Raw genomic sequence first — 21,150 nt, 5'->3', positions numbered from 1 at the left:
ATACTGAATTTGAATCCTTGTTGTGCAAGAGGACCAGGTGAGACCTTGAAGTATGATGGTCCTGGGCCTATGCCTGTAATGCCAGCTACTAAGGAAGCTGAGGCAGGAGGATAGCAAGTTCAAGTCCTGCCTGAGTTACAGAGTGAGTTCAAGGCCAACCTGGGCAATTTAGCAAGACCCAGTCTCTAAACAAAACAGTGAAGAGAGGACTGGAGAGCTGAATGGCAGGGTGCCTGGTTAGCATTCTTGAGTCCTTGGGTTCAATCACCAGGACTGCTGAGAGAAGGGGATGGGCATTAGGACATAGATTACTAGATAAATGGGTCATCTCAAGAACAGGTATGCTGGGAGCTGGGTGTGGTGGCACACAGCTTTAATCCCACCACTTGGGAGGCAGAGGCAGATAGAGCTTTGAGTTTGAGACCAGCCTAGTCTACAGAGTGAGTTTCATGTTAGCCAGGGCTACCCAGAGAAACATGTCTCATAAAAAAAAAAAAGGATGGGTTGGAGAGATGGCTCAGTGGTTAAGAGCACTGGTTGCTCTTCCAGAAGTCCTGAGTTCAATTCCCAGCAACCACATGGTGGCTCACAACCATCTGTAATGAGATCTGGTGCTCTCTTCTGTCATGAAGATGTACAGGAAGCCAGAACACTCACACACATAAATAAATAAATCTTTAAAAAAAAAAAAAAAAAAAGAGTAGTTCTGATGGGCCAGTGAGACAGTTCAGTGGCTAAGGGCCCTTGTTGTCAAGGCTGACAGTGTGAATTCACTCCCTGAAACTCTCATGGTAGAAGGAGAGAATTGACTCCTACCAAACTGTCATTGGGTCTCCACATACACACCTTGACACACCTTGGTATGTGAGCACACACACAGACACACACACACACACACACACACACACACACATACACACACACACGTACTCACTCACACACACAAAGAAATAAACACATATAATTAATTTAAAAGGCATGAGTCTTGTTAAAAATGCCGCTCAGTGTCTGCTTTGCATCCCTCTCCCTATGAGAAGCCCTATCCTGCCTGTAGACTCTGCAGAGCCTCCATCAGCAGCAAGAAGGCTCTTATCCAGCGCAGCCTCCTAACTTGGCCCTCCCAGACTTCAAAACATTCAGCCAAGTAAACCTTTTTCCTATAAACTTCCCAGTCTCCAGTATTTTCACTTGATCTTAGCCCAAGGTCAAGAAACAACAGAAAGTAGACTAAGACAATGACCCTGGACTCTGTTAGGGCTTGACATGAGTGACTCCATTTTGATCTGACACCTTCCTGTTACACACACACACACACACACACTCACTCATACACACACATCACACACACACTCACTCACACACTCACACACACACATCACACACACACACACACACACCCCTCACAAAGACAAAAAGTATTCCTAAGAGATGTTGGGGAACACTGTCCTGGACATGACATGGCCACCACCATCTTGAAGGCACAGAGGCTGTAATTGCCCACACTCAGGAGACTTTCAGACATCCCCATCAGTCCCTCACCTGAGATCCCAGCACTCCCTCTTGCATGCTCCCCTTTCTGCCGCACACACGCACGCACGCACGCACGCACGCACGCATGCACATAATTCTGTCCATCTGCATGTGAGGAGGGGCTGGAGTACGCAGGAGACGGAAAGTTAGCTGAAGTTGGGGGGATTCCACAGGTAGAGGTTTGGGGGAGACCTGTACCTATTCTGGAGTGTGACTCTCATTGACACAGCTGTAACTTTTCACCCTTGTGCTGTAAGGGAACCCGGAAAGCTCATTGGTTTATCAAGCTGGACTGGGATGCAATTGTTTCTTTGGGTTGAGCCCCATCTGGGGTGACTAGATGTTTGTTCACATCCCCCCAGGAAAAGCACGTGACAGATGGCACTGCTGAGGTTCATGACTGGACCCGGATTTCCTGTTCTCCACAGAGGGGGTGCTTTCCCATGGGAATGCGAGATGAAGGCCATCCCATCTGACTCTCCTGCTTCCCTCCAAGCCCAGGCTAAAGAAGACATGGAACCCATCAGCTTAGCTTTTGAACTACCAGGGCCATAGACCCTGATAGCCATTTTGTGTGTGTCCATATGTGTGCATGCTGGCACACATGGGACGGTCAGAGGACAATCTCAGGTGTGAGTCCTCAACTTCCACCCTGGTTGAGGTAGGTCTCTTTACAGTTCACACTGCAGCACACCAGACTTGCTGGCCTCCAAGCTTGGAGACCTGCTTCCACCTCCGGTGTTGCCGAAGCAGGACTGGATTACAGGCTCTCTTGGTACACATCCTACTTTTTAATTTTTTTTTTTTTTTACAATTGAAATTATTTGGGGGAGGTGGGATGAGGGGCTCGTGTGCCATGGTGTGGAGATCAGAGGACAGCTTTGTGGAGTAAGTCCTCCCCTTCCATCTTTCCATGAGTTCCAGGGACCAAACTCAGGCTGTCAGATTTGTGTGGCAAGCATTTCACCCCCTGAGACTTCTAGCTGATCACACATTCAGCTTTTTATGTGGTTTCTGGGGATCAAACTCAGATCCTCACACTTGAGTGGCAAGCACTTTTACCCACTGAGCCTGATCCACAGTCCTGGTGGCCAATCTTCAACATAAATTTGAAGCATCTGTTTTTCATGTTTTTTTGGGTTTTTTTGTTTTGTTTTTTGTTTTTGTTCTTTGTTTTTTGTTTTGTTTGTTTGTTTGTTTGAGGCAGGGTTTCTCTGTGTAGCCCTGGCTGTCCTGGATCTCACTCTGTAGACCAGGCTGGCCTCAAACTCAGAGATCCACTTCCCTCTGCCTCCTGAGTGCTGGGATTAAAGGTGTGCACCAGCACCTCCCTGCTGCTTTTCTGTTCTTAAACAGGGAATTGTCTGTTATATCTGTTTACAGGAGACCAAGTCAGAGAGGCATTCCTCCCCTGTCCAAAGCCTTAAGGCAGGGAGGTGAGTGGAGAAGGCCTATGTCCACATCCCTGTAAACCCAAAAGTCCACGTGGGGCAAGGGTTTTGTCCTATGCTTCTCAGTGTCCAGCCTTCTGCCTATCACGGAGCAAGTCACTGAATGCTCTTCAATGAGTGAATGAAATATATTGAGTGATTGGATGAATGAAGGAATGGATGGATGGGTGGGTGGATGGATGGATGGATAGATGGGTGGGTGGGAGGATGGATGGATGAGTGGATAGATGGGTGGGTGGGTGGATGGATGGATGGGTGAATGGATGGATAGATGGGTGGGTGGATGAATGGATGGGTGGGTGGGTGGATGGATGGATGGGTGAATGGATGGATAGATGGGTGGGTGGATGAATGGATGGGTAGGTGAATGGGGTGATGGTTGAATAAATGAGTAAATGGATGGATGAGTGAATGTTGTATGAATGAATGGGCAAATGAATGAGTGAGTGAATGAATGAATGAATGAATGAAAGCTGCCTTTGGGCTGACCTGTCCCAGGCACCAGGGAGAGAAGACAGGAGAAGGAGAAGAAAATGAAGGTAGAGATATGTCCTCTGGCTGGCACTTGGCACTTGGACTTTTCCACAATGAGTGAGTGACTCACACCAGGAAGCAGGGCCCTCCTCTCCCCGCCCATCCCTCCTAGTTGGCAGTCTAGTTTAGTCACTGGACTAAACCTGTGTGCCTGCGCTGTTTGTGGGCCCAGCACTCTATTTTTGGCCACAGCCTCCCCACTTCCCCCTTAAGACTCTTGAGTCCCATCTGCACAATCCAGCGGTCACTGCATTTTCAAGTGGAAAGAGCCATTGGTAGGTTTGGGGCTGAAGCCTGGGACAGAGTTGAGAGCACACCAGTGCTCTGTGAGCTGTATCCAGAGGACCCTGCCCCCCCCCCCAGACCTCCCCGACACTCTGGGACCTGGCTTTGGGCATGCATCCATCTGTGTATGTGTGTTTCTTTCCTTTTTGTGTCTCAGAACATTAGTACAAGAAGTGAGGAAAGTACCTGGGATGACTCATGGGTGTGCATACTACAAGCACACACACACACACACACACACACACACACACATGGAAGATCAGAAGTTCAAGGTCATCCTTGGCTACACAGCAAGTTCAAGACTGGCCTGGCTATAAAGGATCCTGTCATTAAAAAAAAAAAACCAAATAAGTCATGAATAACCATCATCTCTCCACTCTTTGGAGATGACTTACCCTTGAAGTTGCTTCTGGAGCAATGTGAAAAGTTATAAGAAAAATCATTGCAGCAGATATGGCTTTCAAGCCATTGGTGGTGGCTGCAGGCTGGAAACACTCACAGTCACTTTGGATTAGACTTTAAAATTACCCTGGTGGTAAATATCATTGTATGTCCCATTGGGGATCAACGGTTACAACTTACCCTCTCCAACCCAGTGGTGACACATCCTTCCCAAGCCCTTGTACCCCAAAGGCTCCTCTGATTTCAAAGCTGGGCTTTATGATGGGGCTACAGGCATAGAGCAGGCATCATTTAAATAATTTTTTCTTCTCCCTTTAAGAAGATATTTTAAACTTTATTTCATCTTCTAGCTAAGAGTCCAGAGGAACTTGGCCCTGACCTTGGAGCCATGGGCCAGGCTCTTCTCAGAGCTGAGTTTAGTTCTCTGTGAGATGGGGGAGCTGATGTTTAGCGCCTCCATGACTCCCCTTCCTTCATGTTCTCATGGTTCTTCGCTGGTTCTCCACATGCCCCAGCAATCACGGATGTTCCTGCTGGGCAGACACTACAAAGCCAACACAGGTGCCATTCTATATGAACCATGTCACTTCCCAAAGCACCAAGGGATGCAGCATTACTTCTTCCACACCCAGAGGCAGAACAAAATGCAGGCTTAGAGGAGAGAGCCAGTGGGACGAGCCTCTGTCCCCACAGAGCCTTGGTTCCTGCTCATCTTGAGTGAAGCCAGCGAGGCTCATGACATTGATGGCAGCAGCCTGCAGGGAGCTCGAGAACCTGGTGGTCACCACTGAGGGGATCAGGTGACCAAGGAGTCACAGGTGAGAGTGAGCAAGGCCTTTCCTTGGCTTTCGGACCTCGCTATACTCTGCTTCTTGGTTTTGAGACGGCCAAGGGGAAGTCCCATTGGCAGAAGAATCCTGGCTCTGTGAGTCGAATACCACGGATGTATAGTGAAGCTCTTTCTGGGGGAACGTCTGCAGAGAGAGACCCCAGATTCAGGCCAAGAGGGGAAGGGCACACACCCCCCCTCAACTGCCCAGAACTAGACACACCGGCCCACCTTGTCAAGCCACAGTGGGAAGTCCCCATGCTGGGTATATCACGGCCAGCAGAGGTAGCCACAATGGCACAACAGTTCTAAAGCCAAGTTACTGGCTTCGACACTGACTTGTCCAAAGGGGAAAAGGAAGTTAGCTTCCAACCTATTTTGCAGTCATTAGCTACCAGGTGATGGTTGCCAGTCCCCATAGCTGGGAAGACATGAGAACATGTCACATAGTGAAGGAATAGGGTTTTCAGACACACGACACCATCTGAGGAACTAGAGACTGTCGTGGACGGCTGTTCTGTCTATGACCTTGAAGCACCGCCCCTAGAGACGCAGCAGGTAACTGCTCTACCTGCCTATGGCCTTGAAGTACATGTCCCTGGGGCGTGGCCTCACAGTGACCCTTAAGACCTGAGATGCACATAGGCAGGCTCTCTTCTCTCCCGCATGGCTTTGGATACCAGACGGACTCAGGCAGCCGGACAGCGTTCCAGAACCTGTGACTATTCTGTTCTGTGCAGTGAGTTTTCCCCCCTAATAAATTCCTTTGTCCTTTAAACAGACTCTGTGGGTTTCTCGATATATCTGGTGACCGACATGGGGCACGGACCCATGTCTCATGCCCTACCGACTGAGTTAGCGGGGCTTTTTTCTTTAAAAGAGAGGAGAGAGTGGTCATGAAGTCCCTTCTTCCATTTATTTATTTATTTATTTATTTATCTATCTATCTATCTATCTATCTATCTATCTATCTATCTATCTATCCTGGCATGATCAGATTTCGGACGACCTGGGAATTGAACCCGGTTCCTCTGGAACATCACTCAGTGCTCTTAACTGCTGAACCATCTCTCTCCAGCTGCTTAAAATGAGGACATTGGGGTCCCTGCCCACACCTCATGCTCAAAAGACCCTGGCATGGGGCTGAAGAGATGGCTCAGTAGTTGAGAACACTGGCAGTTCTTCCAGAAGACCTGGGTTCAATTCCCAGCACCCACATGGCATCTCACAACTGTCTGTAACTCAGTTCCAGGCGATCTGATACCCTCATACAGACATACATGCAGGCAAAACACCAATGCATGTAAAATAAAACTAAGTGAATCATTTTAAAAATAAGAAAGAAGACACTGGCACAAGTGAGGGATCATAGCTTGGGTGATGCAGAGTGGATGCGGGACAGAACCGTTCCTTATTCCCCTCATAGGGCAGAATCAGCAGCCTGGGTTGGATGGGACCAGAGTAGACACTTTTTCAGAGCAGTGTATGTCACCCATCTCCTGCCACCAAACTATAGCGTCCCTCAGGGCATCCAAGAAGGAAGGGTTCAGTGGGCTCTGAGCCTAGGGTTGGGGGAAAGTCTCCCCCGAAAGCCTTTGATGTTTCTCTCTCTCTCAGCTTCTGTTTGACCCTGTCTGTAAAATGGTGGGTCACACCCAAGGAGGCTGCCTGCCCCACTCTCCTGTTTGAAGGTCACTGAGTCCGAGGCTTGACCACACCCCTAAAGAAGAATTGATACCAAAGAGATGAGGGGACCAACACAAGGAGAAATAACAGGTTCTGATGTGTTGACGTCAAGACCTTAGATACTGGCCACGCCCATAATTCTGCTTCCTACTCCAGCTACAGTGACACGTGACCTTTCCAAGGGCCTCCACAAGTCTCCACCTGCCCTGTCTTCTATACAACCATCCTGAGCGAGGCTGGCTCTCTGTCCTCCCCACCCCTGTGTGCTACCCTTGCACGGCCCAGGATCCTCGTGCAAGGGAGCCAGGCTCTCAACTTACCACTGTGCTGTATTCCACCTCCACCTGACTTGGTAGCGCCGGCTCTTCCCTCAGGGGCAATGTGTGCAGCTGCAGATTCACATACTGGGACTCACTCTCCTCAGCAGCCTGCAGAAGGTCAAGTGTCATCCATGGAGTCCCTCCCTTCCATCCCCCTGCCCTGCTTCTCTGAAGCCGGCTCCCTCCCACCACACTGTGTCAGCCCTGGCCTTTCCCATTCGTCCTCCACCCTCTCCCTGCTCTCTCTAGGATCCCCTCCTCCCCCGCCATCCCCTCATCCAAGTCCACTGTCCTGGCCAGAGGGGAACAGACTGGACAGAACCTGGGACAAAGTTGATCGATAGATCTCCAGGTGATGTCTCTTGTTCTGGGACAACTCCATCTACCTGTAATAGATCTGTCACTTCTACCAGCCCAGGACTCCCTGACAGCCTCCTTATGGCCCCTCCCCACCCAGCCACCCTGGCTCACCTCCTGCCGTAGTTCCCTTGCCTGCCTGAGGTTCTGGGACAGCTCTGGATGTATATCAGCTAGAGATAGAAAGAGAAGGGGGTGAAACTGCAGGAAAAAGTGGGTGGGGAGGAGGGGTGTGCTGTACTCCAAGAAAGGCTTTCCTTGGAGACTTCAGCCATAGGTCTGGGAGTTCTAGAACATTCAGTAGCAGTGGAAGTGCTATAATATTGTTAAGTGTAAAATTACAGGTTTAAGTGGTATGGAGTTTTGTTTTGTTTTTAGGGGGTCTTGCTATGTTGCTCAGGTTGCTCTCAAACTCTCCTAATCCTCCTGCCTCAGTCTCCCAAGTGCTGAGAGTATAGGGATGTGCCATGTTGGCAATGAAGCAAGATCTTTAGGAAATCACACATGGGGCTGGAGAGATGGCTCAGAGATTAAGAGCACTGGCTGTTCTTCCAGGGGACTTGAGTTTGGACAACTGCCTGTAACTCCAGGGATCCATACTCACTTCTGACCTCCAAAGGTTCCATACACATCACACACACACACACACACACACACACACACACACACACACACACACATCACATCACATCACATCACATACAACCCCCCCAACACATATACACATAATTCAAACATGAGATTTGTTTGTTTGTTTGTTTTGGTTTTCAAGGCAAGGTTTCTCTGTGTAGCCCTGGCTGTCCTGGAACTCACTCTGTAGACCAGGCTGGCCTCCAACTCACAGAGATCCACCTGACTCTGCCTCCTGAGTGCTGGGATTAAAGGTGTGTGCCACCGACACCTTTGGAAAAAAACTTAAATCACTTCTACATAGACAAAAGACTAGCTCACACACCTCTGGTGCAGTGGCTGGTTTTCTGGGAGATGGGATTTTGATTTACAATATACCTCAGATAATTTCTTTCTTCTCTGTTGCTTTTTCTTATTTCTCAGGTTTCCTACAGCAAATCCTCTCCTCAGCCCCTCTTTTCTGTTTTGTTTTTTGAGACAGAGCCTTCCCTACATCTTCCTTTGGCTGGCTTTGAACTCACCACATTCCTGTTGCCTCTGCTTCCCAAGTGCAGAGATCACAAGACCTAACACACCGAGTCTCCTACATCTTTCTTAAAGGGGAAGTGATCTGTGGGTCACAGTGTTTCTGGGTGAAAGGGCACCCCATGTGCTGGGACTCACAGGACGGGAGCTGTCCAGGCTGGGAAAGTCCCCTGTGGTTAGCGGAACCATGTGAAGGCTACAGCTCGGGAGGCCCCCCAAGAGGGACTGGAGAGCCGAGCAGTGGTGGTGCACACCTTTAATCCCAGCACTTGGGAGGCAGAGGCAGGTGGATCACTGAGTTCGAGGCCAGCCTGGGCTACAGAGTGAGTTCCACGACAGCCAGGGCTACACAGAGACACTCTGATTTGAGAGACAGAGACAGAGAGAGATACAGAGGGTCTGTAGGTCAGAGTGGCCTCCTTTCTGCTACCACATCCTCACTGAAGGGCTTCAGCAACATGACAGAGATGGCCCTGAGGGCCCTCTGCTGGTAAGGTCACGAAGTCTCTGCACAGGAAGGAAGCCAGCTTCTCCCCTGGAGGAGGCCCGACCCCTTTCCTCCTGTCCTTTTGTCCCTCTGTCCTGTGCTTACTCACGGTTCTGTGTTTGTTGAGAACATTCTTGTTGACACACCCTGTGCTGGTCCTGTCTGTCAATCTGAACTCGGGGAGGGTGGGACCGCGGACTCCCAGGAGCTTCCTGGGTGTCTGTCTGTGTGACTAAAGATCCTAAACCCAGTAGTGACTGGGGACCTTCTCCAGCCACGGCCCAGGCCGGAAGCAGTGCACAGGCCTCATGAGGTGGCGGCCAGGGATGCTGGTGAGAACCATCTAATACAAAAAGAACTGTGACAGCCGAGGTGCATGGGGATACCCAGGAGGGCCTCAAGGAAAAAGTCCAAGGGAAAAAATCTGAGGGTAGCGCTTGGAGACTAGGGAGTAAGCCTGGGGAGGCCAGTGTTAATATTCTGACCCGCCCCTCCACACCGCCCTGAGTCCTGATGTAAAAGCCTCATTTTGGGGAAAGGCCCCTCCCCTTCCTCTCTCTCTTCTGCTCTTCCTCCCACGAGGAGTGTACCCCTCGACCCCTCTCTCTCCCTCTTCCTCTCTCTTCTCTCCCTCTTTCCTATCCTCTCTCTGTCTCTCTATTATAATAAACCATTTCCGTGCCGATGCAGCATCTGGGTCAGGAATGAATGTCCACGGCCACCCCTGCCGCCATGCCCACATGGCGTGGGTCACCCACCAGCCCGCCGCTGCATCTGCCCAGCATGCCAGCATGTTTCCCTGCACACACGGGATACCCTGGCCTGATGGGGTTCCCCACGTGCAATATATCATAACAGCCAGGACTTTCAGCATGCAGAGTAAACCCAGGAGAGAGAGAGAGGCTGAGGCTCCTGCCCCATAACCAAAAGTCACAAGAAACGTGGGCGTGGGGGAGGCACCATGCAGGCAGGGTACACTGTGGAGGCCCAGCAGCCCTGCAGAAAGTCTCTTGAGAGTGTGGGAAGCCACTGAAGGTTTTAAACAGAAGAAGGCCCTGCCCCACGGGGCAACCACTCGGGCCCCAGAGAAAGGCCTCCGGGGAGCTATCTCCCAGGGTGTGTAACCACTACACCCAGGAACACCTCTGGGCCCTTCCTCTAAGGGTCATCTTGAGTGTGTGCCCTGAGGGTGTGTGCTTAATGTGGTGCCTATTTTGAGAACTGGGACAGAGCACTGAGGTGAAAGACTGTGGCCAGAGTCCACCACCCTGGAGTAGGGACAGAAGGACACAGGAAGTTAACTCACCTTTGATCTGATGCTTCCGGAACATCCTCCAGGCCAGCAGAGAGGTCCCCACCAACAGAAACAGCAGAAGAGCTAACACGATCAGCAGCACCCAGAGGCTTTAAGGGGAGGGAGTCAATTATTCAGTGCTGGGCATCGAACCCAGGGCCTCATGCACCCTAGCCAAGTACTCTACCCTGCCCCCAGGTATATCACCAGCCCCTGACTTTGAAAACAGACACATAAAGTCAAGGTTTTAAAAAAGATTGGTGAGATGACTCAGTGGATAAAAGCACTTGCCATGCAAGCCTGAGGTCATGAGTTCAAGCCCCAGAACCCACAGTAGAAGCAGAGAACTGACTCCTGAAAGTTGTACACACATGTACACTTACTCACACATCATAATAACCTTTAAAATTTTATGAAGCTGAGAGTACTGATCCACAACTTTAATCCAGTGCTCAAGAGGCAGAAGTAAGTGGATCTTTATGAGTTCAAGGCCAGCCTGGTCTATACAGGCTAGCCAAGGCTAGGTAGTGAGGCCTTGTCTCAAAAATACATACATATATATGTACATAATACATACATACATACACACACACACACACACACACACACACACACACACACACACACGGGGCTTTTTGTTTTGTTTTTTGGATTTTTGTTTTTGTTTTGATTTTCAAGACAGGGTTTCTCTGTGTAGCCCTAGCTGTCCTGAAACTTGTTCTGTAGACCAGGCTGGCCTCAAACTCGGAGATCTACCTGCCTCTGCCTCCTGAGTGTACCACCACTGATTGGCTGAAAAAAAGAAAAACTTTTTTATAAAGATCAACAGCATAATGATTTCATCTCTCCATCTCCTTGTTACACACACACACACACAGAGCAGGGCTCCCCCTGCCTTGGACATCTGTAGGATAACCTCCAAAAGCAGCATGTATGTGTCCTGCATTTTGCCTTGTCTGGTAGCCACATCATGCCTCCAGGTTGGCAGAAAACTTGTGGGAAGGTTTCCAGGTGTAGGGTAGTGAGGAGAGGCCAAACCTTGGTCCTTGGGTCCTGGGAGAGAGGCCACATGTGTCCCGGGATAGCTTTGAATATGGTCAACACATTTGCAAACCGTGACTTCATATCACAATGTCCAAAGGTTGGACACCCATGCCTGATGCTGGGGATTTTGCTAATAGGAGCACCTTGGTTGTTTGTGAATGATGTTGAGTGATGCTTGTGGGAATGTCCAGACCTCAGTCTATGGACCTCGTACATTTGGCCCTGTGTAGTGATAAATACAGCCCAACACCAAATTATAAATTTACTTCAAGTATGGGGAGGTGGGGTGTTTGGATGTTGTTTTTTTCCCTGATATTTTTGTAACTTGACTGCATGGCTCTTGGGTGTAAACTTTATAAATGATAATGTTGTGTCATAAAGTCTAGATGCGCCTGTACATAGCTAAGAGGTGAGGTTACAGAATGAGGCTGCTCACCAGGAACCAATGTGGGGTCATGGATATGACAGGGGCTCTAACCAGCCTCCAGAGAGGGGAGGGGCTAGAGACAAGTTCATCCATGTGCCAGCGATTCAGCCTGTGGTGCCTACTTCATGAGGCCCCAGTAAAAACCCTGGAAAGCAGATGTGGGGAGCTCTTGGTGGAGACACACAGAGGCCCCTGGGGATGATGCACCCTGACCCTGCCTAAGTAGAGGGTACTGGGACACTTGTTGGGACTCTCCCAGTCTGGCCTTGCTGTCTCTTCATTTGTCTCCTCATGATCTTTATAAAGATAAAAATCATAAAAGTATGATAAAAAACCACTTCCAACAGTGATGACTCCAGTGAATTTCTAAACCCAAGAGGGTCATGGGAGCCTCAACATTTAAAGTTAAAAGTTAGCAGGTGGCCAGAGCCCTTAACCTATAGGATCCCTACTAACTCCAGTCAGATCCGGGATCCATTTGCAATGCCCAGTTAGTGCCTTGTGGCTGTGTCTCAAGACGTGAGCTCTCAGCGACTGCTCCAGCACCATGCCTGCCTGCCCGGTGCCATGTTTCCATCATGATGATCGTGGACTCTAACTCTCTGAAACAGTTAGCCCCAAATAAACGCTTTCTATTATAAGCTGCCTTGGTCATGGTGTATTATCACAGCCATAGGAAAATAGCTAAAACATGTGGTAACATGAAGATTATCACGAGGTATGAAAAAGAACATTCTGTGAAGCACTAAGCCATGTACGATGGAATGTCACCAGCCTTTTTCATGCTCTTCTCCTTCCATCACACTCTGGGTCCTCCTCAGCCTGAGCTCTCCCTGTCCTCAGCACAGGCAGGCCCAGTGTGGTCAGTGACCTATGGCCTCCTACCTGGACTGGAGCCCACGGCACAGGAGGTTCTAGCCAGTGGAGTATGACAGCAGCACATGGCCACAGTGCCTACTTAAGCCCCTCCCAGGAGAAGGGCCACCTCCTTCAAGTCAGGAACCAAAGGTTCTTACCCCAAGCCCTCATGGTTCTGTAAGCCCTTCTCCCGAGGAGACCACATGGCTGGGGTGGCTACCTCCAGGTCAGGGACCAGGGCACCTCACCTCAAGCCCTTGGACTCAGGATCCTCATGGTGACCCTTCATGATGGATCCTTGGGTAGAACACTCAGTGGTCAGGCTGGTAGTCAGGCTGGTAGTCAGGCTGGTGGGCATTGTAGGTGTCCTTGGTGCTGGTTCTGGAGATAAAACCACAGATGAGACCTAGGGAATCTCCTCAGACTCTGCCACTGGCCAATAGCTCGCTTCCTTCCTTCCTTCCTTCTTTCCTTCCTTCCTCCTTCTCACCCTGCTTCCCTCCCTTCCTTCCTCCTTTTCTTTTTTTCTTTACTCTTTGAGACAGGGTCTCCATATGGAGTTTACAGCCCTGGCTGCCCTGAACTTGTGATCCTCTGCCTCCTGAGTGCTGGGATCACAAGCATCCACCACCCTGATGAGCTGTCAATGGGTTGTCTTTGAGCTGATTTCACACCAGAGGGAGGATCAGGATGGGGCCTCCTCCTGGATCAGCTGATCATTTGCACGCACAACACAGCTGCCATCCCCAACCTACCTGAGTCAAAACCACACTCTAGGTCTGCTCTCCTCCAGCCTCAGCCACATGCTGCCAAAGAGAACTAACTGCAAAGCTGGCTTGTCACTAGTGACAGGTCCCTCTGCACACAGCACTGTCCCATAATGACCTGCTCAGCTCCCAACACACCCATGGATTCTCGTTTCCATGGGTCACCACACCGGACACAGACCTCTGTCCTGGCCACACTCTGCTCTTTCTGCCTTCCATCCCCCATGGACCAGCACCTTCTTCCCCTCCAGGATGCCTCCATAACTGTTGTCCTGTCCCTGTCTGCCCCTCATCTCCATCCCGCACCACACACAATGTACTCTCAGGCTCTGAGCTGATCCCCCCCCCCCCGCCCAAAATTCCTGCCACTTTTCAGCTGGCATGGTTCATTAGGAGAACTTACCTGGGAGCTGACCTGGAACCACAGACACCACAACCTTGAAGGAGTCATCAATCCCCAAGGTGGAATCGATTAACCAGGAGGAGCCATTGATAAATGGTATGTCCACCGCACACTTGTAGGTGCCTGCATCCTCCAGGGTGAGGTTCTCCAAGGTCACTGTGAAGGTGAGGTTGTCTGGACGGTCCCTGATGGACACTCGGCCTTTCCCAGCTTCTTTTGAGGCTCTGGTCCTGACAATCACTTTACATGATAGCAGTGACACTCTGCACCAGTATTTGTTGTTAGTCTTGTGTTCCTCCTCGTACTGACACCGCACACTCAGGGACTCCCCCACAGTGCCTGTCACCTTGCTGGGTCCATGCAGAGGGATACAGCCTGGAAAACACAAGCCCCAATTCTGGACCCTCACAGGTGGATGGGTAGTAAGTAGGTCCTCCAAAAGTTCCACCCTCCATCCCTTGACTTCCCATCAGCCAATTACCCCTCAGCACCCTCCCCTTCTGCCCTGCCCCTTCCTTCAACCCTAATCCCCCCCCCAGTCCCTCCCACCCACTAGGGCTTCATGTTGTCAAACATGCCAGTTCTGGGCATCTCAGGACCTGGGAGAATAGCCACTACCACCCCATGTGGTCCCACTGTAGGAATACGAGTCAGGGCAGAAGAGGTGGCCAGCTATATGCCCTGCTCCCTCAATGTCCTCATGACCCTGTGACCAGGAAGAAGAGTTGGGGGTGGTAGGCAGAAAATGGGAGGGTTTGCTCTCTCAGCCTAGGCTTACTTTGCTGATTTTGAGGGTTTTTTTTAAGATTTTATTTTAAGGTTTATTTATTACATTTGTGTGTTTGTGTGTACCTGTGTGAGTACATTTGTGTGTTTATGTGTACCTGTGTGAGTGCATTTGTGTGTTTGTGTGTACCTGTGTGAGTTTCTGTGCACCTCACACATGCATGTAGGAGCCCCCAGAAGCCAGAAGAGGGTGTGAGACACCCAGAAACCAGAGTTACATGTGGTTGTGAGCCACTATGTGGGTTCCGGGAACCAAACCCGGGTCCTCTGAAAGAGCAGTAAGTGGACTTAACCACTGAGCCATCTCTCGCCGATTTTACTTCTATTTTCAGTTATGTGTATGTGTGTTTGTGTGCAGGTTTGTGTACAAAAGTATGGTGCCTGCAGAGACAAGAAGGAGGCATCAAATTCTGCTTGTTCCTGCACCCCCAGTTCTGGAGTTACAGACACAAATCAAGTCCAATTTTCAAGTGAGTGCTGGGGATCCAAACACAGGCGCTCACTTTCTCCACTAAGTCAACCTCCCAGTCCTGACTGCTGTTTACTTAAATTCCCAGCAGTCCTGTTCCTTTCCTGGCCCTCTAGGATGCTTCCCCCTGCCCACCCCCACCCTCACCCCAGTAGATGGCTGGTTTTCCACCTTCCACCTCTGCCCTCAGCATAGCGCTTTCAAATCCCCTTAAATCCTGAAGGAAAAAAAAGAAGAAAATCCAAACAAATGAAAGGAAAAATAGCCAAGATGATTTTTAAATATTTATAAATAAGTGTGTAAACTCAGATAAAACCAATGTTTGTTTGTTTGTTGATTTTTTAATACAAATGATCAATATAGGCCCAAAACCGAACATTTTGTTTGGTTTTACTTTGCCTTTTTTTTTTTTTTTTCCTAGACAAGGTTTTTCTATGCAGTCCTCGCTGGCCTGAAACTCACTGTGTAAATGAGGCTCAAACTCACAGAGACCTGCCTGCCTCTGACTCCAGAGTGCTGGGGTTCGAGATTCCTTTCTTTGGAGGGTGGCCATGTATAGGTGGCCCCTCCCCCAGTGGATAACCCCACATACGCAGAGGCAGTGCTAATGAGACTCAATGGGTATTTAATAATAATAATAATAATAATAATAATAATATGAAGCTGGGATGGACCTGGGGGGAGTTGGAGGGAGGGGTGAGGGCTGGATGTGATCAAACTACATTGTTCACATAGATGAAATTTTCCAAGAATAAAGGAAAGCAGTTTGTGGTGTAGTGGTACACACCTTTGATTCCAGTGCTCTGTTAGTTTCCTCCACGGCAGCCGCCTACCTCTGCCGCCAAAGAGTTAAGGTGCATCATCACCTGTCGCCGGTGCCTTTCTACCGTCAGCTGTGCGACATGTGCGCCCCTTAAAAGTGCCCCCCAGGCACAGCCTGCTCTCCTGCCTCTCTTGCCTTTCTTGTCCCTCGCTCCTCTTCCCTGTTCTCTGCCTGTCTGTCTCTCTGTCTGTCTGCCTGCCTCTCGCATGTCCCCACTCCGACACGGCCTTTCACTCTCCCCTCTCCTCCCTCCCCCAATAAGCCTCTTGCACTGACTCGGTTGCGTGTGGCGTGTTTGCTTAGCGGCATGCCTTGGCGGGGCCTGCCGAAAACTACCCACTTCACCTTCCTTTTTTATCCTTACACTCGGTGGCAGAGGAAGGCAGCCTCGGTGAGTTTAGAGTTAGCCTAGTCTACATAGTAAGTTCCAGAGCTACACAGTGAGACTCTGTCCCAAAAAAGAAAAGAAAAAACATCTTTAAAGAAAAAAAAAAAAGATTATCAGGGCATGGTGGTGCACACCTTTAATCCCAGCACAGGTAGATCTCTGAGTTTGAGACCAGCCTGGTCTACAGAGTTCTAGAACAGCCAGGGATACACAGAGAAACCCTGTCTTAAAAAACCAAAAAAGAAAGGGAAGGGAGGAAGGCAGACAGACAGATTAAATCTCTTCACAGACCTCGCCACCAACACACACCTCTCGGGGCTTCCCAGCTAGCCACCGTCCTCTCACACCAGTGCCACCTCTGTGCCCTCCTCTTCCCTGGTCTAACCCATCTAAAATTCCTCTTGGCGCTCCTCCTGGGCAGCCACCAGCCCTCACAGTGTGTGACTTGTCCCTTGTCCTGACAGCTGGGTGCAGAGTGAGCTCCTGGCCCCTTCCCCCTGAGCACTGTGGACCGTTGGCCGTCCACCCGACACACAGGACGCAGCTGCCCCATTCTGTGTTGTGCACAGAGAAATCCAGGCTCCGGCGCCTTACGTGGCAGCTCCCTGAGGCCTCCCACCCTCCCGGGAAGACAGCCTCCTCACCTGGAAGCCAGAAAAGCATCAGCAGCAGCGTGGGCAGCCACAGAGCTGAGGCCAGTTGGGTCATCTCTCCCACACACGGGTCACCGGCAGCCAGGCCACGGCTGGACCCTCCACCGTTCAGTGCCGTCAGGGACGGTCAGTCTCTGAGCGCCCACTTCTGCTTTTCTTTGTGTCTAACTGTTTTGTTTCTGACTTCTCCTAGTTCTGTTCCTGGAGCTACTGAGAAAATGAAACAATCTGGGGGAGCCAAGGCCAGCTGAGGAAGCCGGGGTGAGGCACAGACCCCATGGCTGCCAGGATGAGTGAGCCCTGTAGCTCTGGGGCTGCTGGCCCCTGCTTGCCTCTGGCTCAGGGAGCAGGGCCAGGCTTCTTTCTGATTGGTGCCTAGTCACTACTCTGTGGGCAGGATGGCAGCCTGGCGGGAGGAAGTCCCTGCTGCCCCTGCCTGGGTGGTACCCACTGTAAGGCCTTTCCGGGAGCTTGGCTCCCATGAACCCCAGCTCTAGGCCTAGAGCCCCAAAAGTTAATAGCTCCAGAGTCCCTGAAGGGTGCCTGGTCTTAGAAATGTGTCTTCTGTTTGACCAGGAGCTCTCCAGGCTGTGACCTTCTTTCCTGGGTAGCCTCATTGAACCTGAGAAGGGACACAGACAGCCTGCAGGTCCCTTTCCCTTGTCCACCGAGACACCACACATGTACACACATGTCTCCTGTGAACTCCCCCAGCTCTTACAGAATGGCCATGAGAGCCCAGGAAACCCTGACCTTAGAGGTTATTAAAGCCACAGACATCCCTGTGCTAATGATGAGGCCCCTAGAGCACCTTCCTTCCAGATCCTTCTGAGTGCCTCATGCTTTCTTCCTTTCCACAACAAATGCCCCCCCCCCCCCCCCCCCCGCGAAGACACTCGCTTGTTACATGCCAGAAGAGTGGAAGACAGAGCCTTCCAGTCCTTGCAGAAACTTCTCTGATGGCCAAGTGCAGTGGCACACCCCTGTTATCCAACTACTGTAGAGGATGAGGCAGGAGGGTCGCTTGATCTCAGAAGTTTGGGGACAGACTGGAGGGACTCAGTCTCAACCACAACAAAAACCATCACCCTGGACAATGGTGATAATATCACCGGTCAACTAAAGATCAGTAAGAAATTGTGTTCTAGATACTTGTCTTAGTCAGTGTTCTGTTGCTGTGAAGAGATGCCATGACCACAGCAACTCTTACAAAGAAAGCATTTAACTGGGGCTTCTTACAGTTTCAGAGGCTTAGTCCCTTGTCATGGTGGGAAGCATGGCAGCGTGCAGGCAGACCTGGTGCTGGAGAAGGAGCTGAGAGTTCTACATCCAGATCTGCAGGCAGCAGGAAGGGACACTGGGACTGGCTTGAGCATTTGAAATCCCAAAATCCACCCCCAGTGACACACTTCCTCCAACAAGGCCACACCTCCTAATCCTTTCAAATAGTGCCACTCCCTGGTGACTAAATATCCAAATCTATGAGCCTATGGGGCCATTCTCATTCAAACCACCACAATATTTTTTAAAAGTAAAAATAAAACATATTAAGCTGGATGTGGTGGAACACACCTTTAATCTCAGCACTTGGAAGGCAGAGGCAGGAGGATCTCTGTGAGTCTGAGGTCAGCCTGGTCTAGAGAGTGAGTTCTAGAATAGCCAGAGCTGTATAATGAGACCCTATCACAAAAAACTAAAATAATAAAAAAAATTGTATTTATGTACATGTGTGTGCCTGCTTTGTGTGTATGTACACCATGTGTGCAGTACTTTTGGAGGCCAGAAGAGGGCACCAGATCCCCTACAATTGGATTTACAGATTTTATTTTGTTGTTCTGTTCTGGTTTGTTTTGTTTAGCTTGCACTTCCAGGTCACAATCCATCACAGAGAAACGCTGCTTACTAGCTTGTTCCCAGGCTCACGTTCAGCTCCCCAGCTCATACAGTCCAAGACCACGTGCCCAGAGATGATACCACCCACAAAAAGATGGGTCAATCAAATCAATCAAAACCAAGATAATCCTTCACAGACATGGCCACCTATCAATCATATCTGGGTAGTCTCCCAATTGTGACTCCCTCAGATGACCACTCTGGGATGTGTCAAGTTGACAGCTGAGGCTAACAAGGACACTAACTATTTATCTTGTTGTACTAAATGTGATAGGAGTCATATTTGGTGGTTTACATAGCCTGATCACTGTAGTATTCACAGAAATGTGGACACCCCCCACCCCACCCACCCACCCCCACCCCCTGTCAAGACGTCCTATGATCCAAAGGCACTGCTGTGGACTTGAACACCCAGGCTAGACAGAGAAAAAGGAGGCTAGGCACTGGTGTGGCTGGTTCGCTTGCATCCGAGTGACCCTGAGCAAAACCCATGGCTTGTAAACTGGCTGTGATGGTACAGACCCATAATCCCAGCTCTTGGGAGGTTGAGGCAGGAGGATCAGATGTTCAAGGTCATTCTTGCTATATATAGAGAGTCTGAGGCTAGCCCAGGCTACATAAGATCCAGACTCAAGAAAGAGGTGGGGGTGCTGGGAAGATGGTGCAGTGGGTAGGAACGCTTGTTGTGCAAGCAAGAGGAGCTGAGTTCAGGTCCCCAGCATCCATGTGAAAATCTGGACATGGTGACACTGTAAGAAATAAACCCTAGCTGGCCGGTGGTGGCAGATGCCTTTAATCCCAGCACTCAGGAGGCAGAGACAGGCGGATCTCTGTGAGTTCCAGGCCAGCCTGGCTAGAGTGAGTTTCAGGAAAGGCACAAAACTACACAGAGAAACTCTGTCTTGAAAAACCACAGAAAGAAAGAAAGAAAGAAAGAAAGAAAGAAAGAAAGAAAGAAAGAAAGAAAGAAAGAAGGAAGGAAGGAAGGAAGGAAGGAAGGAAGGAAGGAAAGAAAGAAAGAAGGAAGGAGGGAGGGAGGGAGGGAGGGAGGGAGGGAAAGAAAGGAAGGAAGGAAGAGAGAGGGAGGGAGGAAGAGGGAGGCAGAGAGAGAGAGAGAGAAAGAAAGAAAGAGAGAAAGAGAGAAAGAGAAAAGAAAGAAAGGAATCCTGATGGTCCATTCTCAGTAGGAGGCCTGCTCAGAGCTCATAAAAAGAAGCCACAGGTATGCAGGCAAAGCTAGGCTCCTCCGCCGGGCGGTGGTGGCGCACGCCTTTAATCCCAGCACTCGGGAGGCAGAGCCAGGCGGATCTCTGTGAGTTCGAGGCCAACCTGGTCTCCAAAGCGAGTTCCAGGAAAAGCGCAAAGCTACACAGAGAAACCCTGTCTCGAAAAATCAAAAAAAAAAAAAAAAAAAAAAAAAAAAAAAAGCTAGGCTCCTCTCCCGCTAGCTGGTGTACAGTGCCTGCTTGTCTCAGAACTCTGAGAGTTGGAAAGTTGCTGGGTGAATGAGCTCAGCATTAGAAAAAAAAAAAAAAGGAGGCAGTCTCAAGCCCCAGGATATTCATTAGACAAGGCTTTGCATCCTGAACCAACAGAGTGGGGAGCTGGGGGAGGGGCTATGCTGGAAGAATGTGACTGTCTAACGTACCAGCCTATGGAAAAGTGGTCTGGAATTGGGAGCCGTCTTGTGCCAAATCAGTGCACCAGCCATCTTTGCCTTTTCTCCATGCTGGCCCCGCTTTGTGCAGAATATTAAAAACTGCCTCACTTCCACTAGTCTCTAATTCATTACAGAGTTGGGGCCTTGTTTCCACAGCATGCATCTGTAACACCAGTGCTGAGGGTGGGGATGATATGGAGACAGGATCGCTGGGACGTGCGGGCCAACAGTTCAGTCGAAAAATGGTGAGTTCCAGGTTCAGTGAGAGACGCTGTCTCAGGGGAATAACATGAAGAGCAAAAGAAGAAGACATTGGACCTCCTCCTCTGGCTTCCACACATGCGAACACAGGTATGCCCACACTCATGCCCACACAGAGATCCCGTGGCTTATGGAAAAGGTCAGCAATGACATCTGTGGGAATGAGTGGTGCAGTAATTGTGAGGACACTTGAATGTGAGTGTCCCTTAATGTCCTAGACTCATCTCCTCTCAAGAGGAAATGACTTCACTTTTAGTGAAAGGCAATGGGAACATTAGATTCAATGGGGAGAAGGATGCATTGTGAAGCATCTCCAGGAGGCTATTTTCCTTGGAACGACGAGAAACCTTGAACTGTTGTAAAGAGGAGCTGGTCTGAGCCCATCCCT

At 50.0% G+C, this 21,150-nt stretch overlaps 1 protein-coding gene across 2 annotated transcripts; it reads right to left on the bottom strand.

Annotated features, from left to right (window-relative positions):
• Positions 1-4,492: 4,492 nt before the first annotated feature.
• LOC114686954 (CMRF35-like molecule 8) lies at positions 4,493-17,351 on the bottom strand. Of its 2 annotated transcripts, none has more exons than XM_037200801.1 (7): positions 16,940-17,351; positions 13,830-14,204; positions 12,908-13,040; positions 10,343-10,440; positions 7,509-7,567; positions 7,038-7,145; positions 4,493-4,735 (listed from the first exon to the last, which is right to left on the bottom strand). In XM_037200801.1, exons 1-7 carry the CDS (start codon positions 17,001-17,003, stop codon positions 4,721-4,723), a joined length of 852 nt encoding a protein of 283 aa, XP_037056696.1. In that variant the 5' UTR covers positions 17,004-17,351; the 3' UTR covers positions 4,493-4,720. The 2 variants fall into 2 exon arrangements, with proteins under 2 accessions (XP_037056696.1, XP_028717484.1); XM_028861651.2 differs by having other exon boundaries at positions 4,493-5,176; positions 16,940-17,350.
• Between the last annotated feature and the right edge of the window lie 3,799 nt (positions 17,352-21,150).

The sequence above is a fragment of the Peromyscus leucopus genome, chromosome 8b (assembly GCF_004664715.2).
Source record: "Peromyscus leucopus breed LL Stock chromosome 8b, UCI_PerLeu_2.1, whole genome shotgun sequence".
Classification (NCBI taxonomy): Eukaryota; Metazoa; Chordata; class Mammalia; order Rodentia; family Cricetidae; genus Peromyscus; species Peromyscus leucopus.
The sequence above is the reverse complement of the archived record's forward strand: the minus strand, read 5'-3'. Positions and strand labels throughout refer to the sequence as shown.

Excerpts from the sequence above, each read along its gene's own strand:
- LOC114686954 (XM_028861651.2), bottom strand. The coding sequence starts at position 17,003 with ATGACCCAACTGGCCTCAGCTCTGTGGCTGCCCACGCTGCTGCTGATG. Across the intron at positions 7,568-10,342 it reads CCGGAAGCATCAGATCAAAG|CTGATATACATCCAGAGCTG; the intron begins GTGAGTTAACTT and ends TTCTATCTCTAG. Across the intron at positions 7,146-7,508 it reads CAAGGGAACTACGGCAGGAG|GCTGCTGAGGAGAGTGAGTC; the intron begins GTGAGCCAGGGT and ends GACCTTCTGCAG.